Consider the following 23633-nt stretch of genomic DNA (forward strand, 5'->3'; position numbering starts at 1 on the left):
TGCCATTTTACTAAACCATTTTTAACTCAACTTTAAACTGCAAATAAATGAAGGGATGACCCACTTTCCAAATATCTCATAGGTGAATAAAATGAAATTCCTGGAAACCATCCCAGTAACACAAGTTCTTTCTACCAGCCAACAATGCTTTTTATGTTGTGTGCCTTATAAATAACAGAAGACAGGTCTAAATAAAGGTCCAGCAGACCACTCGTAATTGAAAAGATCTTAATTGCATTAGATGTAAGGTTTATGTGTGTAGCTCCACAGTTATGCTCAGCCGCCAACTGTAGATCACATGCAGACAGCTTTGTGCACATTTTCTTTGGCTGGATCATTTTCCAAAAGGCTTTTTTTTCATGCAGCAGTAGAATGAAAACTATGTACTTTCTAACCAACTCTGGTATTAACATCAATTTGAACATTCCTAAGTAACAGCCCAAGAATATTGATATGCAGCCCAAAGTGGGGAAAAAAACTAAAATTACTAATGTGAACAATGTCCTTTTGATGCTTGAGATGTGGATCATTCTCCTTCTTCTTTCTCTCCTGTCCTGTTCAAAACAAAAGTATCATGATCCAAATAAGGAGATTTACACCATGTTGATCCTCCAAAGAGCCTTCAAGAGGTAAAGTTGATATGAGGGAGGGGGGCACCGTTGTAGAGCAGCCAACGCGGGGAGTGGCGGAAGGGGTAAATAGTGGGAAAGGGCTGTCACTAGAGACTGGGGCTGTCTCCAACCTCCAGTCAAGTTTAAATCACAAAGAGCTCCGCCGACTCTCAGTTTGCATCCTCCTCTCTGCTCTCTAGCTCGGAGCTCCCTCTGCCTCTCTCCTCCTCTCTGCATCTGCTGGTCGCTCTTTCCCATCAACCTTCCCGTGTGGACTCTTGTGAGGCGTCTTCCTCAGAACATCTGCAACAGCTTTTCACCTGAAGCAATACAACCTTCCTTATTGTTCCTCTAAAGCCTGTGACATACTGAGACCTAACTGTCACCATGGAGGCCATCAAGAAGAAGATGCAGATGCTGAAGTTAGACAAGGAGAACGCCATCGACAGGGCAGAACAGGCCGAATCCGACAAGAAGGTGGCGGAGGACAAATGCAAGCAGGTGAGAGAAAACTGATGGACCGATAGAGCAATGTGGGCTCTGGTTTGACACTCAGTAGAAATAGTTGAGCAATAATTATATCATAATATATTGACTTTCGAAGAAATAAATTCAAGAACAGATGCAAAATAGGTTCAATAATATGCTTACAATTGTCCAAAAATCAACATTACAACATTTGTAATTGAAGTTTTTTGTGATAACAATGTAACATCAACTGGATTAATTTAAATGCAATTTTGTGTACATCTCATGTTATATAATATCAAAAAAGTATTGTTACTCTCTTGCTTTTAACTATATTGTTAACTATACAGCTCCATCTAGAGTGGTAAGTATAAATAAACCTTATTGTAACAAAGTTCATAGAGTCATGTGTATTGAAATAAGTTCCTTCGGAAATATTTTAGAGTCTCTTTTATTCAGTATATTGTGAAAACAGCCCAGTGTGATTACTGTTCACATGTAAGATTAACTTGTTTTTGTATGCTCTGGTCTTCAATTTTGTATAAATAAATGCCAAACCATCTATGCAGACTGCAGAGGGGCTCAACATAAAATGTCAAGTATTTCCCAAAGCACCAAATGCTGAATTACAGAGAGCAGCTGATACCGGCCCCTGAGTCTTGTCTTTTGGTGGGCAGAAGAAGGTGGAGGATGTCCACAGGGACGCACAGACCGAATGGCCGAGTGACGACTGCTATCAGTATCCACAGTGAAGCAGAGGGATTACTTTAAGGTGCCAGAAGTGGTGCTGCAAGAGTTTAAACAACCAATCAAAAATAGCAGCTGTTGCTCTGACTCTTAAGAGTACAGCCTTAGCCAGCATTCTTATCTGGATTTAAATCTGCATTTGATCAACAGAAACCTCACTAATTCCTCCACAAATATCTCCACATCCATATTCATCGCTGCAGCGCAAGAACCTAAGACATTTGATATGTGGAGGGCTGACTTAATGATAGTGTGATACAAAAATCTGGAGATGTAATATGCCATTTGAGGCTAGTTAATGGAGGCATTATTTCCCAGTGAGACGTGGTGTTGTCATCATGGCGGTACCAGAGGAATGCTGGGGAGCAGGGAGTTGGATCTACATTCAAGCAAGTGGAAAGATTCTTCTCTCTGGTCTCTGATGGTCTAATCATACCCAAGAACTGACAGTTCTCTACGACGGCACATATGGACCCCCGGCATGTCTTCCACACCAAGGAGCAGTCAGCATGAAATCCTAGAAGACTGTGCACAGTCCTTTAGTTTGTTTGGATGGCGTTGAGTCAAGAAGTGCCAAGAGATGCTTTCTTTCTATTCTTGGCAGGATGGCCAAAAGAAATACTCAATCTTGCTATACACAGCAACATTCAACAGCAGCAATTAAAGGACCGGATCACCGTCATTACAACGGCATTAGAGAAATTTTGCAACAATGTGTCATTTCAGAAGCAATGCAGACTCTTGATAATCCACAGACTTTACCGCAGGGTTTACATTGGAACTACTTTCAACCAAATAATAAGCCCTGGTGAAAACGTTTGACAGCTGGTTCTGTAGATTTTGGATACACTTTGGTTTATTAAGAACTATTGAAACAACTATCAGGATTGATTGCTATTCAATCTTCTTCAGACATTTATGGTTCCCAGAGGATGAATACTGATGACATTGGTGGACCTCTGACTTTTCATCTTGGGCTGTCCGCAGGCCAAAATGTCAATTTTTCATTACTTTGCTTTTTGACCAAATATCTGGATTACTGACATTTGATTTGATTAGATATTCCTTTATTAGTCCCACAGTGGGGAAATTTCAGGATTGCCATCTGCCTCAACAGTATTTGTTGTTGACTGCCAATTAGCAAATGTTAAAATACATTGTACACATTATAACAGCTTAGATATAAACATATTAACATCAGCCATGAATGTTACAATGCTAATATTAGCATTTAGCTCAAAGCATTGGTGTGCCTACGTAGAGCCAACCAGAGCCACTGGCATTGCTTTAGACCTTTAGCCTTGTTTTGAGACATCCCACTTTCTGAGGTTGGATCATGTCCCAACATCCAAATCCTTGTGTGGATTGAAAAGGTCTGTTTAAGTGGTTTTAATCTAAGAACGTAAACAAATGAGCTTTCCCTCCCAGTCAATGTATCAAAGCAATGCTGGATTTGACAAAGCAAGATTGTATTCATGGTTTTGCTCCATCCTTCCTGACTCTCTCCCCGTTTGCCTTCTTTCAGCTGGAGGATGAGCTGCTCGCTCTGCAGAAGAAGCTAAAGGGAACAGAGGATGAGCTTGACAAGTACTCGGAGGCCCTGAAGGACGCTCAGGAGAAACTGGAACTTTCGGAGAAGAAGGCCGCAGATGTGAGTTAACCACAGCGACGCCATCTGAAACACATTATCCACATTGCAGCGGAACGCCACAACTTCTGAGTTTCAGTTTTAAAAGATATTGATTACCACTCTTTCAGACAGGGTAAACTAAACTTCACTCTAGGATTGAAAAAAAGACGCATTCAGAACTTGAAGACATATATTCATTTCTCCGAAATTATTTATTTTTTTAAACATTGAATTAAGTGCAAGTCTGAGGATTGCCTCCAATGCTTACACACCCCAAAAGGCCATGCCTGGGCTTGCCTTAATAGTTTGGTTGTTTCTTGAGTGATGCAACTAACAGCAGAGTGAAGCTTAGAAAAAATAATAATCAAAACCTGCTTTGAAAGTTATTTGTCTATAGTTGTAACAAAGAGCCGTTTTCAGGTCCCTTGGCTTCTATGATTTCCACAAAACTAATGAGGGAAATAGGTCAAGAGGACATTCATAACAAAGGTTTTTTCATGGTACGATACAGTTTGTATGTGGGAAACAATTTACGCAAAACTACTAAGTATCTTCTCCCCCACATAGTGTAGAGGTAGAGAACACTGAGAATCACTGAGTAGTTGGTGTCTTTGTGATGTCGGTAAGAGCCATTTCTATCAAGCACAGACAGAACTTAGCTGCCCTGAAGCCGACCAGGAATCTCAGGAATGCTGGTTAAGCAAACAGAGAACCTCGTACTGCAGTGTCTAATGGAATCAATGCTCTGTCCTTCTTTTGGGGCAGAGATATTACACTCTGCTCTGTGCGGCCCTTACAGTTCATAGCATCTGATTACATTCAATTGATCCCAAAGAAAAGGTTAGGAGGAAAAAAAGACATGGTGACACACAGACTAGTTCGCTTTTTTGGACAATTGTGTTCAATATTATTGATATTACAGCAGAAATACTTTTCTCCGTTGATCGTTCGATCTCTAAAAGGGCGTAACATAATAAAAAAACAATTCTGACAGTTTCTCTCAATCACCATTTATCAAAGCCCCATATGAGGTTGTTTTGTCTAACAACAGCAGTCCTAAAGAACCGAGGGATATTCTGTATTTAAAAAGGTGAAAACTCTGTCGGCAGAGAAATTGGAACCGGTGTTGAAATAGTTGCTAATGAATTTTCGAATCAATTATTTCAGCTGAAAAAATTACACTAAAATGGAATTGAAAACATACCATCAAATGAAAGCAGGCTTCACGAGAATCTAGTCAAAGCTGAAACCCAAAGGTTAAAGGTCAGATTACAAGAATGCACATTATTTCTCTCTCAGATGATCCATCAGATGCCCACAAGTCTGCTTATTGGTTGTCTGCCCACCACTACGTATTCTACTATATTTCAAACGGCTTGTTATGCATATTAAATGTCATACAAGGACAGACAGAGAAGAGACCATAAATAAAGGTGAAAAGTAAGGAGGAAGAGGCGGCGACCGAAGGGGGCGCTGAAGGAACGTGTGGCCCCTCGATGGCCGCGTGTCAAGTCTGCAAACAAATCAATTGACATTCCTGGCTGCTGCAGGTCAACCACCCCCGTTGAGGAGGATTAGAACCGCCGCGCCATTGACCCTTCCTCCCTCCGACAAGTAAATCGTTGGACCTTTGAGTTCTACACCTTACACAACTCCTTCACACACTCGAAAGTGAACTTTTCTTATCTCTCGTCCCTCTTTCTCCATTATATGAATCAGGACACACGATCATATCCAGATACACATGGGATGTGATTCATATAATGTGAATCAGATGAGGCACATCCTGCACTCGTCCTCTCCTGATCTCGGAGTTAGTGCCCTCCTCCTTTCAGCTGGGGCAGAAACACCTTCTATTTGCCATATAAGTCCACAATAAAGACTCGCACACTGACTTTACACACCCTCTTTGGTGGAGAAAAGGAGCAGCGCCTTCCCCTCCCAAATCCCGTGATGTCATCAGAGACAGGCTTCTGCACATGATTGGAGGATCTCGCCATAAATTTCCTGAAAACTCCCAGCCCTTTTTTTTCTTTTTTTCTTTGCTTTTTCTCCCCATCCCAACCCTGACTTCCTGCCCGAGATAAAACAGTTTCCCTTCGGAGCCTCCGACTTTGACGCAAATCAATAACTGTTAAGGACGCAGCACGTCGATCGACACCGCGACTTCACCTGCGCTCCAGCTCGATTGTTTTTTAAACAACTTTTTTGGAGAAAACAAAGTAATCGCTGTTATGGAGGTGGTGAGGAAGAAAATCCGAAGCCTCCAGCTACAAGTGGATGAGGCAGAAGACCGTGCACTGGGAGTACAAAGGGAGTTGGACACTGAACGGGAACTGCGCGAAAAAGTGAGATAATTAATCATTTATCCAACTTGAGTCTCGTGTTTTACTTCTATGTGTCCTCTCGTTTTGCTCTCGAACCAGCTCAACCTGTTTATTGCGCATTGTAAATTATTTACAAGCACACGGCCAGTGTTGCACTGCAGGTATGGCGATCACTAAACTCATAACACTCCTGGAAGAACGTCACACTTTTTCCTATCCCAATAGTGAGTGTTTTGCTTTAGTCTTGTAATGTGTCGACGTGGTAGTTTTCCAGGTTTATGGTAAGTTTCGACATCACGTAGCGACATTCCTCCCCAGACTTTTTGTTCGCCTGCGTTATCTAACTCCAACCCGCCCTAGATCGTCTCAAACAGCCTCAGTAGCCTATGACATCAACCGCCAGCCTGGTTGTATTTATAATAAGGTGTGGCAGTCTTCTAACTTTTTTTTACTTTTTTTTTTTTTAAGCTTCACTTTTTCCCATAAATATATCCGAAACACTTAAATGAATGTGTTCAAACGTTTCCAGGACTCTTTGCTCTGCTCGACCTGTGAATGTTTAGTCTGAAATAGCATTTGAGACATTTTAGAAATAAGGAGCTGCCTATAACCCCCCTCCTCCCCCACCTCCTCGACATCTGCACAGGAAGAAGAGAGCAGAGGTGGCTATCTGTGATATCATTCCCACAGGAAACAGGCCCAGAAGAAGGATCTGTCCCCCCCCCCAATAAATGTGTTAACATTACAAACAGTCGGACCTGCTGTGCCACTTCCGATGTGAACTGGTTCAATCTGCCACTTGTGTTACTCTGCATGAGCAGGTTGATTTACATGGAAGAAATCTGAAGAAAAAAAGAAAAACAGGATTATATGCAAACCCAGAAGTGGTTGCAATCGATTCCAAAGTATAAATACGAATAATTAAATAACTATCAAAATACAGCTCATAATATTGAGACCATTTGACGATAAAAAGAGTGATTACACCTCGCCTTTACTGCAGTAGCCTACTATTGAGACAATCTACTCAAAACCAATATAACCTATTGAGCTAGTTTACAATGTGCAGCTTTGGCCATCCTCTACAGTATCCTTCCTCTTGTGGCAGCAGCTTGTTTCCTGGCTGACCTCTGACCTTTCTTTCTCTATCCCTGTGTGTGTGTGTGTGTGTGTGTTTTGCTGTAGGCGGAAGGCGATGTGGCATCTTTGAACCGCAGGATCCAGCTGGTGGAGGAGGAGTTGGACCGCGCTCAGGAGCGACTGGCCACAGCCCTACAGAAACTGGAGGAGGCTGAGAAGGCTGCAGATGAGAGCGAACGGTGAGAATCAACACAGGTCTCAGTCATGATCTCATAACCACACTCATTGTCGGCACACCGACAGCTGCAATCTTGGAAAATGATCATCTCATGGCTTTCAGGGTCCCAAAAAGTGCCCAAGTTTGTAAGCAGTGAAGTAAAGACTCATTGGATGAGTGGGCAACACATTTTATTTGTGGATGACGTGGGAGAGCTATTCGTTCAGGAGATATGAAATCAAATACAATAAGTTCTCTAGGTGTGTTCTCCAGTTTAGTGGTGGATGCACAATAAACAGACCAGATAAAGATATACAAAAAATATGAAATTAGAGCAAAATATAAGGAAGCTAAACTATTAATCTAAATTAAAGCTAGAGAAATACTAGACAAGAGTTGGTCTGTTTTGTTGTTTTTTATCAGTTTAGTACGTCCAGAGAGCTCATTTGTCGCTTTGTGGGGAGCGTGGCAGAAAAAGGTGCAGAACAGAGTCCAAACATCCAAAAATGGTGGGACTCACAAATGCATAAACGTGTCGTCGGAAGAAGTCAATTTGAGGCGTCTTTGTGGTCGCGTTTCACTAACGGCGGTCTGTCTTTCTGATCTTCAGAGGCATGAAGGTGACTGAGAACAGAGCGATGAAAGACGAGGAGAAGATGGAGATCCAGGAGATGCAACTCAAAGAAGCGAAACACATCGCTGAGGAGGCGGATCGCAAATACGAGGAGGTACGGACACGGGGATCACATTCCCGCTAGCTTTCAGTTTTCAGATTCTGTTTTCACTTAACTGTGATGTAACGTCTTTTTAAAAATGTATTATTGTATCAGGTTGCCCGTAAACTGGTCATCCTCGAGAGTGAGCTGGAGAGAGCGGAGGAGAGGGCAGAAATTGCAGAACTGTAAGCAGAACATTTAAGAAGTTACACGACATCATTCAGTTGTTAACGACGTCAACGTCAGACATATTCAGAAATTAAAAATGTTTTTCCTCTATCCGTACAGCAAGTGTGCCGACCTGGAAGAAGAGCTGAAGAACGTCACCAACAACCTCAAGTCCCTCGAGGCTCAGTCTGATAAGGTGAGTGTTGTTGACCCCTGAGCAGTTTGATGGGTGCATTGTTGTCTCCGTCAGCTGTTTGACCTTTTTGTAAACAACTTTGCACATTCACAATTAACAGAGGGACCCAGTACGACCCCTCCGCTGTTCCCCCCCGGAGAAGCACAGCATCACTATTGTATTATCACATTATGTAAAGCTGAGGAAGTGTAACCTACTCATTCAAAACTCTCATCTGACATTCTGGAAGAAAAAAGAGAGCCAAATGTCATGTAACATGTATATTGATGTTTACAACGTAGATGTTGAGCACAAAGAGGCGGAATGAAGAATTTCCCCGTATGATAATGTTGCTATATTTATTGTTTTGGCGATGAGGAAATGTTTGTCAACTATTATATATCTGTCTCTATAGTACTCTGAGAAAGAAGACAAATATGAGGAGGAGATTAAAGTCCTGAGTGACAGACTTAAGGAGGTAAGTTCATGCCTACTACCTTATATTGTCTGAGGAAAGCGGCGTCGGGATGGTTGACACGTGTGTTGTCTTTTCAAAGGCGGAAACCCGCGCAGAGTTTGCAGAGCGGTCAGTGGCTAAGCTGGAAAAGACCGTAGATGACTTAGAAGGTACACTTCATTATATTCCTTTTTCTTTTCACTCCTTCAGTGATCCACTGTTTCTTTACTTTGCCTTTGTTCTTAATTTTCTTATTCTTAATCTTTTGATCTTCTCTTTTTCCTCCTGACTTCCCATCATGGTCTACACAATTCTGCCTTATCTTCTGCACCTCCTCCACATCCTCTCTCTTCCTTTGGCCTTTGACCTGCAGACGAACTGTACACTCAGAAGCTGAAATTCAAGGGTATCAGCGAGGAGCTGGATCTGGCCCTCAATGATATGAACACCTTGTAAAGCTTGATGTTTCCACTTCCCCTTCGTCTCCCCTTGGAAACACTTTGTCTTTTCTTTTCTCCCCCTTCGCTCTCACTGCCCTTTGCTCCTTTTCCATTAAACTAAAGCTCAATAAAGATATTTATATCTTTTATTCTGCCTTCTGTCATTTGACTTCTGCCTGCTGTCCATCACTTGCAATAGTTTTTTTAAAATATGGTTTGGGCTGATTTAAATATGTCAAACTACAAATTTGACCTTTTCATAACAGCCAGTATTGGCTGTTATGAAAAGGTCAAATTTGTAGTTTGACAAATTCTACACGTGTGTTTCTCTTCGTATTTCTACTCTAATCATATAATAAAAGTTAACGCATTGCACTTTCATGATCAATAAATATTTTCACTGACAGCCATTGCATTTTATATCTGACATTACTTTTTTATTGCAGAGAACCTATCGAAAGAAAAAGAGCAAAACGTAGGAATGCATCGAGTCCTGGACCAAACACTGCAAGAGCTGAATAGCTTGTAAAATGCCAAGAAGAACATCAAACAAATAAAAAAGCAAACATTTGTTTTACAAAAGATCTTTTCTACATGCCATCTATTCTCTGTAATTGTTCACTCTTAATCCTGGATATTAAAACAAATGTTCCCCATTTATATATTTATGTTTCTTTTCCTTTTTTAAAATGGTTTTGGGTCCAATGCTGGAAATTGTGTTGTAGACTGAATTCTGAGCACAAATAAAACTGATGATGATGCAAGTTTTATGTGTTGTGTTTATGTATGCACGGTTTGACATGTGTCTCTAGCAATCAACACGGCGCCATAAACTATTCTCTCTTCAGTTTACATGTGCTAACATGCACAGTTTTCTCTTTGTGCTCTGCTAAGATACCTTAAAAACAGAACTGTAGGTATGGCCTAGCTGCAGGCCCTTGGTCCCACAACAATAATGTCACTGATTCAGACATTAATGTTTCACATAAATGGGTCCACATGAGTAACATGTATGAAACGATAACTAAACTATCTTTATGGCAACTGACCAACTGAAGAAGCTTTCGATGTGATCGAAAGCTCAGAAAACGGCTCATTAAGTGGACCTTGAATTGATTTGTTTTGCCGAAAGGGAACATAACTGCCCGCCACAGTGACTTCTAAAATGCAATACCAGAATGTAATGTAAAGTAGTGCAGTCCCAAGTTTAATTAAAATGTAAAGAAGCATTATCATGAAACACAACATATGTAGTCAACTTGTTGAGTGTATATTATATATTCTATTAATATTGTGTAATCATTACCATTTTAATATTATCTTGTAATGCATCATATTTTAAACATTTTAATTGTGTTTTGCAATTACAATATTAATCTGCATAGTAGATTACTATAGCTGCATAATATGTGTATTGGAGTCAAAAGAAAAAAAACATTCAGGAAGCCACTGATTAGCACAAGTTTGAAGGAACATAAATGAAAATACTCTATAGCTACAGGTACTATAAAGTATACGTAAGTAGACCATCAGACGACCGTTGGTAAAGTGAGGAAACGCCTTCTGGGCCAGTCGGACAGAAACAGTCTGGCAGTTGGCCACCAGGGGGCGAAGTTTCTGCACATTCAGATCGCTCTTCCGCCAGGCGGGATTTCCGCAATAATATCAAGTATGGCGAAGACATACGACTATCTGTTTAAATTACTGTTAATCGGCGACTCTGGTGTCGGGAAGACCTGTGTCCTTTTCCGGTTTTCAGAAGATGCCTTCAACTCAACGTTTATCTCAACGATAGGTGCGGTTTTGGTGACGTAACGTTGAACTGTATTTCTGTGTGTTTCCAACGATGTGTGTCAGTGGCTCCGTCTACGTCCTGGAACGTTGCGTTTAAGGCTGGAAGTAACATTAGTTCCTCTTTCTCATTCACATAGAGCCTGTAATTTAGATGTCTGATAATTAAGACATTAATCCGAGATGATGAGAGGAAAGACTGTTATCCGTGTGTTTAGAAGAAGCGTATGAGTACCAACGTGTGTGGTGTATTATAAATGAATGCCGGCTAAGTGACTGTTAGCTCGAGCGTTAGCCATTCGGTGCCGTCTACATTCTGGTATGAAACCGGAAAACCTGATATGTAACACGCCGTAGCTGGTTAATTTAAACACGATGCCATCGCCGTTGTTCTTAAATGCACAGATTGCTGTCATATGCATTGACGAGAAGGCGAACGGCCGTTTTTCCTCGTCTCTTAAGTGTCATTTTTGTATCACAGCAGTGTCGACTAATGTTTGACAGGTAGCACACGAAGCTAGCAAGTTCACGTTATGATTGACATGCACGATTCCGCTTTATCCCTCCAGGCATTGATTTCAAGATTCGGACAATCGAGCTTGACGGCAAGAAAATAAAGTTGCAGATATGGTAAGTTTATAAACATGTCATTCCTTTAATTCAGTACGCTTGTCGTGTTTTGCCAGTATTGAGCTAATAAAGAAGGGTGACGCACACTTAACATAAGCTAAGTGTCCTTACAGATGTAGAATAAAGTGCTCATTAACACTCTTACAATTATCAGACTGTTCACTTGATTTATAATTGAATGTGAACATTCTTTATGGTAGTTTTAACATTATTTATTTCACCCTTTATTTACAGTTTCTCTCTTTAGTGACCCAATCACAGGTTTTGTAGCCTACAACAATCAATAATCTAATGCCAACCTTTAACTTTTAATACACCAAAGTCTCTTAACTTCCTAGAATACAAGCGTGTTGGAAAAAGTCCATGACAGATAAACCAACCTCCTTAATAGCTGGCATACTTAACTGCAGTAACATTGTTTTGAACTTTTCCCAATTATATATCCAAATATTGGTCTTGAAGGTGTTTCACATTTTTATTCTGAGATATGATAACCTTGATGATGCTTTCAGGGATACGGCCGGTCAGGAGCGCTTCCGAACAATCACAACGGCCTACTACAGAGGAGCAATGGTGAGTGTCTCCAAGTGTCCATATTCACTCTACTCTACTATCAAACCACAGATCTTGAGCTCTATTATTGCCAACACATTTGATTAATTGTTCTTCACAGGGCATAATGCTTGTCTACGACATCACCAACGAGAAGTCTTTTGAAAATATCAAGAATTGGATTAGGAACATCGAGGAGGTATTTAATGGCTCAAAGACCCTTATTTATTTGCTTGATATTGTTTTAAACATCCGAATGGCACAATCCAGAGTTTTGCTTTTGTTAAATGTTTCTTCTCTTGATCCAGCATGCATCATCAGATGTTGAGAAGATGGTCCTTGGCAACAAATGTGACATCGACAAGCGGCAGGTGTCCAAAGACAGGGGAGAGAATGTGAGAAGCTTGGTTTAAGTTAAAATAAGACATCACAGGGTTATATTTGATAATTCATAAATTAATTGCACTATTAGATTAGTATGATATAGTAAAACATGTCAAAAGACTTGGTCAAATCTAAGGCTTTTCTTTCAGCTCGCATTGGAGTACGGAATAAAGTTCATGGAGACCAGTGCAAAGGCCAATATCAACGTGGAGAATGTAAGTAGCCATTCTTCCTTGAGTTATACGATGCTTAAGAAATCACAAGTCATCACTGTGCTCAACATGTGGATTTATTCTGATTTACAGGCATTTTTAACACTCGCCAGAGACATCAAATCAAAAATGGACATCAAATTGGTAAGACCTTTTTGATTATACAACCTAGTTCTTTGCAATGTGAGAAACCTATAAATGTAGTAATTCATTTTCAGCGTCTCCTTTAATATTCTATGATGTAAAACGAAACCTCCTCTTGTGGTTGTAAAGTACGTTCCTGTAGAGGAAGTTGCCTAACCATATGAGAGCAGCTACTGAGCCAGCATTGACCTGTTTATTTGTCATTTTGCAGGAGGGCAACACGGCGCAGGGGGGCAGTCACGGAGTCAAGATCTCCGAGACTCAGAAAAAGACCAGCTTCTTCCGCTGCAGCCTTCTCTGAGGACCGAGGTCTTCGAGACTGGCTGCCAACTGGCTGAACATAAATGGACTGTGCTTGCTCTTAGCACTTCCTTTCCCTTCCTTCTTCCTTCTTTCTTCCCATCCATGGCCTCGCCTCCCAGTCCACACATATATTCCGAGTAAGCAAAGAACTTCCCCTCCCCTCTTCTTAAAGCTTCCAGTGGTGCATCTCTTCCATTTTAAGGAGAAATGTTGTTTTCATGTGTCAAGAGTGCTTCACTGGTAGAGGATTCCACCAGGAGCGTTGTCCAGATGTTCTTCATCACACAAAAGACAGGCTCTTAATTATCATGTTGGTTTCTTTGTTTTACACTCTCGTATTTCACAAAGACGGTAGCACAACCAGGGACGAGAAATTATGAAGCTAATGTCAAGGCTTTGGGATTGCCAATACAAATGTGATATTAATTAATATTATTATTATTATTTTTATTCGTACCCTTTCCATTTTAAAGTGCTAAATGTCAACCAGAGACTGATAGGCTCGAACTCAAGTGAAACAGAGTTGCAAATGCTTTAATTTTAATTTTAGGGATCATATCAGAGAGGAACATAAAGGTTTTCCATTTGAGTTCTGCTCATTAGTTTGCAAATAGTCCTTGACAATCATTCGATGTGACTGAAAATGTTTGACCCTTTCCTGCTTTAGCTTTCAGGTGCAAGAAGGCAGTTTGGCAACAAAAAAAACTAAAAAAATATAATCCAGATTTCTTCATCTAAAGATGCATTTCTGCTGTCAAATTATCAGGAGAACATTGGCGAGGTGACGTACTCCTTAGGCTTTCTCTGGAAAATATTAGGACAATATATATATATATATAATCCTAAATAGTGTAATGAAAAAGGGCAGTTTTGTTGCAGCTCTGTTTCATAGTTAAGCTAAATGATGTCTCTGGTTATTTCATCAGCCGTTAAAGTCACTGTAAGCCCCTCCCCCTGCTACCCACACAGCTCTCCTTGCACTTTACCAGTAACTCGTGTTTCGTATGTAGTCTGTGCCAAGTGATAGTTTTGAAATCCAAGAATACAATTACTTAGTTGAAAAACGTTTTGAGTCTTATATAATGGGCCTAACTCCTCCTTCTTTTTTCTAACACACCTACTTATAAATGACTTGATCTCTTTTGCTATTTCACTAGTGACCCACCGTCCTGGTATTAGTTAACTGCGAAACATTGTACTAATATATATTTATAAAAGAAAAAAATAATTAACACGCCCTTTGTTCCTATGCTACTGCCCTGCGACATTAGAGTTCACACGTGATGTTTTCTTGACTTATTACATGAAAGATGGCCCATTAGTATTATTGTACACTTTCTCGCGTGTCGTTTGATTGTGGCCCTTTAGTTTGACCGCTCGGTGGCAGCAGAGGCGCAATAGGTGGCCGTCTGGATTTGAATCAGTATTTTATTAACGGCGCGAGCGGCGGTGCGATTCCACACACGTTCCCACTATTTAACATCGATGTTAAGTCTCAATCTGTTTCCACATTTATCCTTCCTACATGTGTTACAAGTCTGAAAATCAAACTCCTATATGCACAATATCGAGGGAGGATTTGCTTTTGCTTGCCTGCACTTTCTTTTAAAAGTATCAAATAATTCACGAGTACCATTTGTCTTAACCACCAGTACTCTGTTCTGTCGTAGGTGAGCTGTGCATTGTGACTCTTGGACCTGTGCATCTTTGTGTGATGACATTTGCAGACATACTTGTAGACCTCTGCAGTTGAATGTATGGGCTGTTTGTTTTGTTTGTGTCATTCACTGAGTCACACACAGGACTCTTGATAGAGGATACTACGACAATGCCGGCCGAATTAAGCATGACGGAAGATGAAGTAGGAAGAGTCTGGATGTGGAAATGGTGCTGCTGTCTCAACCGAGCTTTAAGTCGGAAACAAACGGAGAGCAGACCTTTTGTGGGACTCAAACGGCATCGATTTCAGCTGAAATTATACTTTTCTTTTTTTATCATATTCTTTAATAACATACTGTACATCCATGTTTTCATTCCATCGATTGTGAAGTACACGGTGATTAATAAAATACATTTTGAAAAAACAAGAAGTGAAAAAGACTGAATATCACATTGAAAATAAGAAATCAACTTAAAGTGAACTGTACTTTCTAAACCCACATGAAAATGTATCTACAATTTATAGATATGTGTACTTTTGATTTAATAAAATAAGATTATAAAAGTTACTTGACCTTTTATTCACTTGTCTTTATTGGCTGGCTGACCCCCGGCTCCCACAATGGAGCTTGACTGCTTCAATCACAAATGTCTGTCCTGGTATTGGCCCGTATGACCCACTGGAATATTCTGGCATGTGTGTCTTTTATAGTCTCGTGTAACTGAACCCCTTTCGATACAAAACACAAATCTACTGTTGATGGTCATAACTAATGAGCCTTGCCTTGATGGGTTGGTTGCTGCCTCCTCGTGTTGATGGAGACCAGCTGCAGTCACACCATGACCCGTTTCATTTCTGCAGTAATTATTTAAAATCGGTGTGTGTCGAGACAATTCTGAATACTAAATGACAAAGTGGTATTATCTATGAAGATCAAAATGTTTGTTTTTCCATTGAAGGAAAAACAATCTGGACATGGATGAGATGAGATGGTTGATGTCAGGGTGATGTCATGATTTCCTCCACTTTCCAGACATTCTGTGATGTTTTAATTAAGAAATGAACATGCTTCACTTCTTTATATCCTTATGTGGAAGGTGCTGTGAACGGAAATGGGAATAGATTGATTTTCTCATTAGAAGTCGGTGTTTAAAAACGGACGTACATTTCGGCAAAGTAGGTAAATGCACAATCATTGGTAAGCACCCAAATATTAAAAGATGTATTTTTCAGTATTCTTTGCAGGTGTGTTCACCTTTTATTATATCGTATGGTTATTGGTTACCATTGGCCTACCTGAGGAAGTCTGGAGCTCGAACAATCATGTGCTGGAAGTCCTCCAGTGACAGACGTCCATCGTTGTCCAGGTCGGTCTCGTTGATCACCTTCTCACACACCATCCTCACCTCGTCCTCGGTCAGCTCGTTGCGGGTCAGCTTGTTTAGAGTCTTCTCCAGGTCCGCCTTGCAGATAAAGTCGTCATTGTTGAAATCTTTCGGAAAAGGGGAAAGAAGGTGCTATGAAATGTTTTGGTCGCTCATTGGTTAAGCAACCATTATGATATTTTCATTTGTGTTCTATATTATAAAAATAAATATCTTGGTATTTTGGACTCATTTGGTTGGATAAATCAAGCATTTCTGACATTATAGACCAAACAATTTAATCAATAAATTGATTCATAATTAGTGTTACATCTAGATGCAGCTGATATTTTGTGACAATATTCAGGATGTTGAAATTGGACCAAATAAAAAAGCATGAACTCTTTGTTTTACCCATAGTTATAGTCAAACAGTTACATATTCACCCAGCAGTCCGTCAGGGGCAATTTTAGGGTTCTGAGCGAATGTGCATAATCTTTTAGAGTATGTTGACTCTTTTTTTTCTCCCCTCTTTTGGTTTGAATAATGAATGAAACGTTCCCTTGACCCATGACCGTGGAACAATGTGTACGTAACTTCTTTAGCTGTCAGCGTTTGTTAATTAGGGGGGACACTAGTGCTGAGGACAAACTGTCCTTTGATGAGCCCTCTGCCTCTATGACGGGCTGGTTAATCATTTATAACCTTCCATGCACCGTCCATCATGCTTACAGCTCCACAACTTTTCACCATGATCTCTTTCTATATACTTGTACCCGATGACAATTCAAAATATATCCATGTTTTCTCCGCTGTTATCGAACCTGCTTCATAGTTCAAATGTATGCAAGCGATTGAGTGAATTTGTTGCACAAACGTGAAGCCTATTATCAGGGTGATTAATGTTACCCTTTACGGGACCCCAGGCCCTCTTTGACAGCCACAAAAACAAACAAAAAACAACACCACTTGCTTTGGCACCAAGATACAAAGTTACTTTCTTAATTTTATTTAAATTATTTAGAAATATGATTTTGGACTGATTCCATTACATAAAATGATACATTATTTCAGTTATATATATATATAAGTATATAGAATATATATATATATATATATATATATATATATTATTTCTATTTCCAAAAATTTGGTCGCAGAATATTTGCTGAGGGACACCAAATAAATTGGCAGAATGTCTTCCATTTCATTGAGGATGTGGTTGCAGTACACATTTAAACCACATGAGGGAGCCTGAATGTTTGTATTGGTCTGATAATTTTCAGCTAATAATATTAAATATTAGAAGGCTATTGACATTCTGTTTGTTTAACTGGTGAGAGGAAATACAAAAAGATAGCCTGTTAACTCCCCCCGAATGCATTTAGAGAGTATTTTACAAGTGTATATGCTTTCAGTAACATCAGTATAAAAAGAGTTGTAATTTATCAAACATATATCTCTTTGAAATGGCTTGTTTACCTTTTTGAGATAATACAAGGTGGAAATGCCAGTAACAAAGTTTACTCCTCACGGTTTATGGATGAGGAATATTGTGAATTGGGTCTCAATGGTTTGTCATTTTTAACAAAACATAAAACAAGTCCTTATTAGGTGAAGTGTCAATGTTTTATTTATTTATTACAATCATTTATGATATTTTCTGCATTTTTCATTTTTATTCATCAGATTTTTAAGATCAGTTTGTCAGCAGGAAGAGTTTCCACTTCAATAAGTTTCTACATATTGGGTTTGAAATGATCAGAAGAAAAGTGTGGTGGTATAGAAAGGAAAGTATATTGTTACATTTTGTTTATTATAATTATTGTTTTTACATAAGCAGCATTGTGATCTGTGCTACCCCAAAGAACAAGGAAATAAAGCCAATCCCAACCAAAAATGTGAGAACTAAAAGTCCACTTCCTCATATAGTTTACCATAAATTTTGAAAGCGTAGTAGGCCTTGAGGTCGCGCGGCGCCATCTCGCTCAGAACCGAAAACATGTCCAAGAAGTTGTCCAGTGTCATGTTTCCTTCTCCGTCCTCAGAGAAAACCTCAGCGATCCTCTTTTTACAGTATTTTAACTCTTCCCAAAAGTTTTGGTCTTCCCAAAAAAGGGCACAAAATTTTTGAACTCCATAACATGAGCCCCCAAAAAGGGTTAAATAGTTTTTCTGCCAAAAAATTTTTCTGGTTTCAAAACGTTATTGCCGTTAAGGGTTTAAAAATTTTTTAAAATTTATTTCCTTTTGCCTGTTTGCAAATTTTAAAAGGCTAACTCTAATTCCCTAAATTTTTCCCTCTTTTCATCATTTGACGATTACTACATTATATGTCTATGTTCAATTCTCATTGATTTAATTGATACTAAGTTAAAAAGTAATGTCCTTAAATGAAAGTTCCAATCTTGGTTAAAATGTTTGTCCGTACAACCCAATGGGGGTCAAGAACTCTCATCAGTAATTGGGTTATCGATACAGAAAAACTATTTAGCAAATGTTGTAAAATGTTCTAAGAAGTTGCTAAATTAAATGCCCCAAAGTTTATTGACACTTTTTTTATTTTAAAACTAACATACCTATATTAAAGCTTTTTTCAAACATTGTACCATGATTTGGACATGTTACAGAATAAAATTTTGCAAAAAATTTTAACTTGAACTCATTTGCTGTTCTGCTACCTTGAGTTTGGACATGTAAATAACATTAAATTATTGGAATTCCATTGAATAATTTCATTAATACTTATTATGTGCTATGTTAATCTATTTAATTTCTAAAGCTGAACATAAATCTTCTAGTCATTAATTAAATTTACCTATACAATTTTTTTGATCTTAATGTCGACTTTGATTTTAATGAAATGTAATAAATATTCGATTTAAACTCAAATGACCGTATTTACACACATTAATTTTTTCATGACATAATTCTACTTATAATTTTTATCATTAATAATCTTCTAAATCTAACTAACTGACATATACGTTAACTCTTCTTAATCACATTGCAATGTTGTGTAAATTGTTCATGACTTACATTTTGTCTTTTTCGTCTTAAATGTTGAACTTTATTTGACTACTGATTTTGCAAAATATGCTAGATCTTGACATATAACATGTTATTTGACTTTATTATACTAGTTATTGCTTATCTTTAACATCCTAGCTGTTACCTATAATTATCTTTTCCCATACTTTTCCATCACTAAATTCCACATATATCTTATCAATTTTAAATAGTTACAGTTAACGATTTACCTTTTCCTACATAGATTACCATCTTTTACTGTACTATGACTCATTAAGTCATGTCATTTAACTCTATACAATGCATATTACATGCTTTGGATAAGATTATTATTAGATAGTACTTTGCTGAATCTGACTATTTCCTACAAATTATGATTATTACGAGATCTTATCGATCTTGAAATATCTCGATTTCATTTCTAACCAAAAAATTTCAAGCATTCCCACAATTTAACTTCAGTCATACGATACATTATGTGTTTTGCTGTTCCTTATGTTACTTGTTGAATAACCTATTAAACTTTGTCTTATTCAATGTCAATCATCTTTTAATGTATACTTTCAATTACATTCAATCAAGTACAACTTATTGCATTGTTAGTTCACTTTCTAGATTAATTTTCATGACATTAACTACTTTTTAAATTATTTTATCGTTAACCATTACAAATTGAAATCTGTTTCAGTATTGACTTTATTCAATGAAAAATGTACTAATCACCTCTTTAAAGCTTGCTTACTTTTATGCATTATTCTAGCTTGAATACAACTGTTTAATACTATTGATATGCTGGTACATAATGTATATAGTTACAAGTTAATGTTTGCATTTACTTTCATCATTGTATGATTGAAGTGTATTACCTTAAATCACTGATTTCACTAATTGTTCTCGGTTCTTCAGCCTTTCTCTCGTCTTCAAGTAGTTTTAAATCATTTTCATAGCTTATTTCATTAACTACATACATGTCTAAAGATTCTGTCAGCCCATCTGCATGTAGACTTTATCATTATTACTAAATCTCCACAGTAAATACAGTGCAATTCATTTTAATTGTAATTAATTTGCATTAGTTCTCATACGCAATCACTAGATAGAGAATTTCACTGAGTACTGTGTTTGGCCTGTATTTGCTTGATGCGCACTCAGACCTCTTTCATCAGATGTGTCAAGCTGTGACATTTTTTTAACGCTTCAGAAGTTCACTTAACACTTTCCTTACAGGCTTTCAGGACATTTTTGACTGCTCTACTAGTATCAGTGCTGATTCAATTTTCTCATAAGTACTGTTCGCAAACTGAATTCATGCCATGTCATGGCCCTTACACATTGCGATCACTTTCAGTCATCGCGTCTATGTCCAAGTGTCCACATCCAGTTCATGTCTTCGAACCTATAAGGTCGGGCTAGAGTGCAATTTACGTTTTAAGAAGATGTGGTGTAGCGTTCTTCATTGCTTCATGATCAAATTTTGTCTATATCTAATTCCGAACTCTTGCACGGGTAAAGCTGCTATTAAATGTAACGATGATTTTGTCTGCTTCTACACTTCTTTCATGATATGCTCAATGAATCGGTATCTCACAGAATCTATTAGGGTTCATTTAGACATGTGATCATAGATTAGGTTTACAGCAGAGCTGCAATAGAAGATGCCTTGTTCAGCACTTTCAGAGCAGACTGTGACCAATGTTATCCTCGAATTCATGCTGTGATAGAATCTTATAGGCTGTTAATCCATGCTGTTACATGCTGATATTACAATGTGCCTATGATCCTTAATACCGTGTCAACATGATGATATGTACAACTAATGCACCTCTCAAATGATCATCAGTCAGGCTTAAACTTAAACATGCCGTTAATACTAGGGATTTATGAGACCAGCATGCTGTATGGCTTAGTGACTTTAAATTGGATTTATATTATAGCAATGGCTTGTCAATTATGAAATGTTGTGTGATGTATAACAAATGATCGAATTTTGCCTGTTTATACATCGATTAGACAGTTGTAAAGTAAGCTTTCAATTTGATCACTGATGAGATGTCGGAAAACATGAAAACTGACTTTGTATCAAGTCATTAATCTGTCAATTAAATATCTACATGTTTTCATGAAGTATGCTTTAATTAAATGTACATCGTACAATTATTTAACAATGCATCTTATACTGGACAGAATCACAGAAATTTAATTCAAACTATGTATGTAACTTGTAGTACTTTTACAATGTAATTTGATACTACTTTGTATCCAATGTGACATTAAATATCATTATTATATTCCTAGTCATTGTTCAAAGGATTTTCCCATAGCAAGTCCTGGTTATGCAGTGTTCATGTATGCTATAAGGATATTCACTGTTGTACATCTTGTGCAAGATGTCGTGCAAATTTTAATAGTTGGAAATTTCATGACATAGAACTTAAGCTGGACACTTCATTTAAAGGATTTATACAGATACATTAGTTGATCTAAACTGTCCATGTGTTATTACAATAGGCATTCTAATCAGCTCAGATAGTTAAGACTTTTAATAATGTCTTACATAAAAAGTAGCTTTTCTATCCTATCACTTATTTAAGATGCATAGTTATAACTGTAGGATTGTAGAATTAATTAAATGCTAGAATGTTAAGCCGTATGTCAGTCACATTGAAGTACGGTATTGATATCTTTCACTGTACATGTTTGAACTCTTGGTCAATTTAATCGTTGTAACAAACAAAATGCTTAAATCAATTATTAAAGCATCTGTCAACTAGACACATTCTCAATCAGTTCATCTTTGTGCATGCATACATTCAGGTACTGTGACTACATTTCAGTAATCAACGTCATTATACGGGTTTATCTGAAAATTATCGAAGTTGGAATTAGTCTCTGAGATCGCCTTCTATTTTGAAGTTTCCATTTTTATTGAATTGGTTTGCTATTTAGTTCATGTATTTAGCCCAAATATCTAACGTTATATTTACATTTGCTTATTAATTATATGTAGCTACATGTATTACGATGCAAAGACACTACAATTAGTTTCAGAATTAACACAATTTTGTAGATATGTCTGTCTTACATAATTTCTTGCAAGTGTACTTTTTTGCAATAGATTATCTATTTTACATGTCACATGGGTCCTATAGAATGTTATTGAGTTTAAAAGAGTCAAATTGTAATGGATAAGTCATAATATTCTTAATAAGATGGTAAAGCCAGTCTTAAATAGCATGACGTTCACAATTCAATTGGCAAAATGTTACCAAGCATAATTAAGTAGATATCAGAGGGATGTAGATATTTAATCTTAAAGAATGTTATGTGCTATTACTAATTATGGTAGCTATTTGTCATTATAATTAAAATATGACTTTGACTTCCTTAACCATCTATTTGACAATTTTCCCGTGTCTTAAATAGTATATATCAATTGCCGAATTAAAAATCATAAGCTATCATTCTGTAATATGTAGATGTTATTGGTCTCGATTAGTTGATATTGGAAAGTGTTGATGTAAGCACTTACGATTATGTGCCTCATTTAACTCGATTAGCATTGTAATAATTCCAAATAATGTAATCTCAAAAGGTATTAGATCATGAATGCAATGAATTTTAACATTCTAAAACTAGTCAATTATACTTGAATAGAATCACAATCAATATTAGCTTGATAGAAACTGTTTGTCATTCTCTTCGAAATAAAATTGATAATAATCAATTCTGTTACATTGAATTCATGTAACTAATTAATGAAAGATCAGTTGGAGATTCAATGTGAGTTAACTTAACAGATACATTGAAAATTCCATGATTAATTAACTCAAATCATTATTAGAAGAAAATAAAGTATGCAAGTAATTAGAAATTAGTGAATCAATTCAACATTCAATAAATCTTCTTGTCTAACGATTAAAACTGTACTTCACTATTAGTACTCAAATCTGAATCACAGCTGTATCTAATATCTCATTGACACTGAACACAAGAATCTCGCATCGTAACCAATCATTAGTACCATAAGATTCCAAAAATCGACTTCAATACTTCTTCAGATGAATGAAAACAAAGCATCTATCTAAAATGCAAGTATGCAGCATTTATTTTAAAACATCAATTGACACTATCTAACCTAGACAAATGAAATAACAGTACAGAACTCACTAGCTAAACTCGAAAGCAGTGAAGGGTTGACTGAACATGTATACACCAAGTTGACATGCTGAATATGGCAGGACATCATACTATTCCACGGAAAAGTAAGTTGAAAGAGCAATCATAGTCACAGTATATAAGATCAGGATGTAGAAAATGCCTGAGTTGTCAGTGGACCAAAGTTCTCGACGAAAGCATTAAGTAAGTTAAATTGCCATTGAAAGGCGCAGATCTGATTGCATTGTAATCAAATTTATACTGTCATAAATTTCCCAATAGAGTGTCAGTCTCCAGCACCACTTTTCTGAAGCAATCAGCTCAGAGTCTGCACTGCATTCCTTAAGCCAATGTTTCATGTAAATAGCATTA

General features: G+C 37.7%; 3 protein-coding genes across 6 annotated transcripts; 2 read left to right on the plus strand and 1 right to left on the minus strand.

The window, feature by feature from the left end:
• The first annotated feature begins 802 nt into the window (after positions 1 to 802).
• LOC130198508 (tropomyosin alpha-1 chain-like) lies at positions 803 to 9800 on the plus strand. Of its 4 annotated transcripts, none has more exons than XM_056421677.1 (9): positions 803 to 1112; positions 3352 to 3477; positions 6969 to 7102; positions 7691 to 7808; positions 7911 to 7981; positions 8085 to 8160; positions 8555 to 8617; positions 8697 to 8766; positions 8970 to 9183. In XM_056421677.1, exons 1-9 carry the CDS (start codon positions 999 to 1001, stop codon positions 9050 to 9052), a joined length of 855 nt encoding a protein of 284 aa, XP_056277652.1. In that variant the 5' UTR covers positions 803 to 998; the 3' UTR covers positions 9053 to 9183. The 4 variants fall into 4 exon arrangements, with proteins under 4 accessions (XP_056277652.1, XP_056277650.1, XP_056277653.1 ...); XM_056421675.1 differs by lacking the exon at positions 8970 to 9183 and adding an exon at positions 9483 to 9800 and having other exon boundaries at positions 813 to 1112; XM_056421678.1 differs by lacking the exons at positions 803 to 1112; positions 3352 to 3477 and adding an exon at positions 5383 to 5804.
• Positions 9801 to 10666: 866 nt separating this feature from the next.
• Positions 10667 to 15280, plus strand: LOC130198510 (ras-related protein Rab-8A-like). The gene is made up of 8 exons (XM_056421686.1): positions 10667 to 10831; positions 11397 to 11457; positions 11970 to 12030; positions 12131 to 12208; positions 12318 to 12404; positions 12543 to 12608; positions 12699 to 12749; positions 12961 to 15280. Exons 1-8 carry the CDS (start codon positions 10708 to 10710, stop codon positions 13048 to 13050), a joined length of 618 nt encoding a protein of 205 aa, XP_056277661.1. The 5' UTR covers positions 10667 to 10707; the 3' UTR covers positions 13051 to 15280.
• Positions 15281 to 15719: 439 nt separating this feature from the next.
• LOC130198393 (calcium and integrin-binding family member 3-like) lies at positions 15720 to 19358 on the minus strand. The gene is made up of 4 exons (XM_056421545.1): positions 19337 to 19358; positions 18014 to 18181; positions 16009 to 16204; positions 15720 to 15812 (listed from the first exon to the last, which is right to left on the minus strand). Exons 1-4 carry the CDS (start codon positions 19356 to 19358, stop codon positions 15791 to 15793), a joined length of 408 nt encoding a protein of 135 aa, XP_056277520.1. The 3' UTR covers positions 15720 to 15790.
• Positions 19359 to 23633: the final 4275 nt, after the last annotated feature.

The sequence above is a fragment of the Pseudoliparis swirei genome, chromosome 8 (genome assembly GCF_029220125.1).
Source record: "Pseudoliparis swirei isolate HS2019 ecotype Mariana Trench chromosome 8, NWPU_hadal_v1, whole genome shotgun sequence".
NCBI classification, from domain to species: Eukaryota; Metazoa; Chordata; class Actinopteri; order Perciformes; family Liparidae; genus Pseudoliparis; species Pseudoliparis swirei.

Excerpts from the sequence above, each read along its gene's own strand:
- LOC130198508 (XM_056421677.1), top strand. The coding sequence starts at position 999 with ATGGAGGCCATCAAGAAGAAGATGCAGATGCTGAAGTTAGACAAGGAG. Across the intron at positions 7,103-7,690 it reads GCTGCAGATGAGAGCGAACG|AGGCATGAAGGTGACTGAGA; the intron begins GTGAGAATCAAC and ends TCTGATCTTCAG. Across the intron at positions 8,767-8,969 it reads GACCGTAGATGACTTAGAAG|ACGAACTGTACACTCAGAAG; the intron begins GTACACTTCATT and ends TTTGACCTGCAG.
- LOC130198510 (XM_056421686.1), top strand. The coding sequence starts at position 10,708 with ATGGCGAAGACATACGACTATCTGTTTAAATTACTGTTAATCGGCGAC. Across the intron at positions 11,458-11,969 it reads AAAATAAAGTTGCAGATATG|GGATACGGCCGGTCAGGAGC; the intron begins GTAAGTTTATAA and ends TGATGCTTTCAG. Across the intron at positions 12,031-12,130 it reads CCTACTACAGAGGAGCAATG|GGCATAATGCTTGTCTACGA; the intron begins GTGAGTGTCTCC and ends TGTTCTTCACAG.
- LOC130198393 (XM_056421545.1), bottom strand. The coding sequence starts at position 19,358 with ATGGTAATCTATGTAGGAAAAG. Across the intron at positions 16,205-18,013 it reads CTACGCTTTCAAAATTTATG|ATTTCAACAATGACGACTTT; the intron begins GTAAACTATATG and ends CTTTTCCGAAAG. Across the intron at positions 15,813-16,008 it reads CGAGCTCCAGACTTCCTCAG|CACCTTCCACATAAGGATAT; the intron begins GTAGGCCAATGG and ends TTCCGTTCACAG.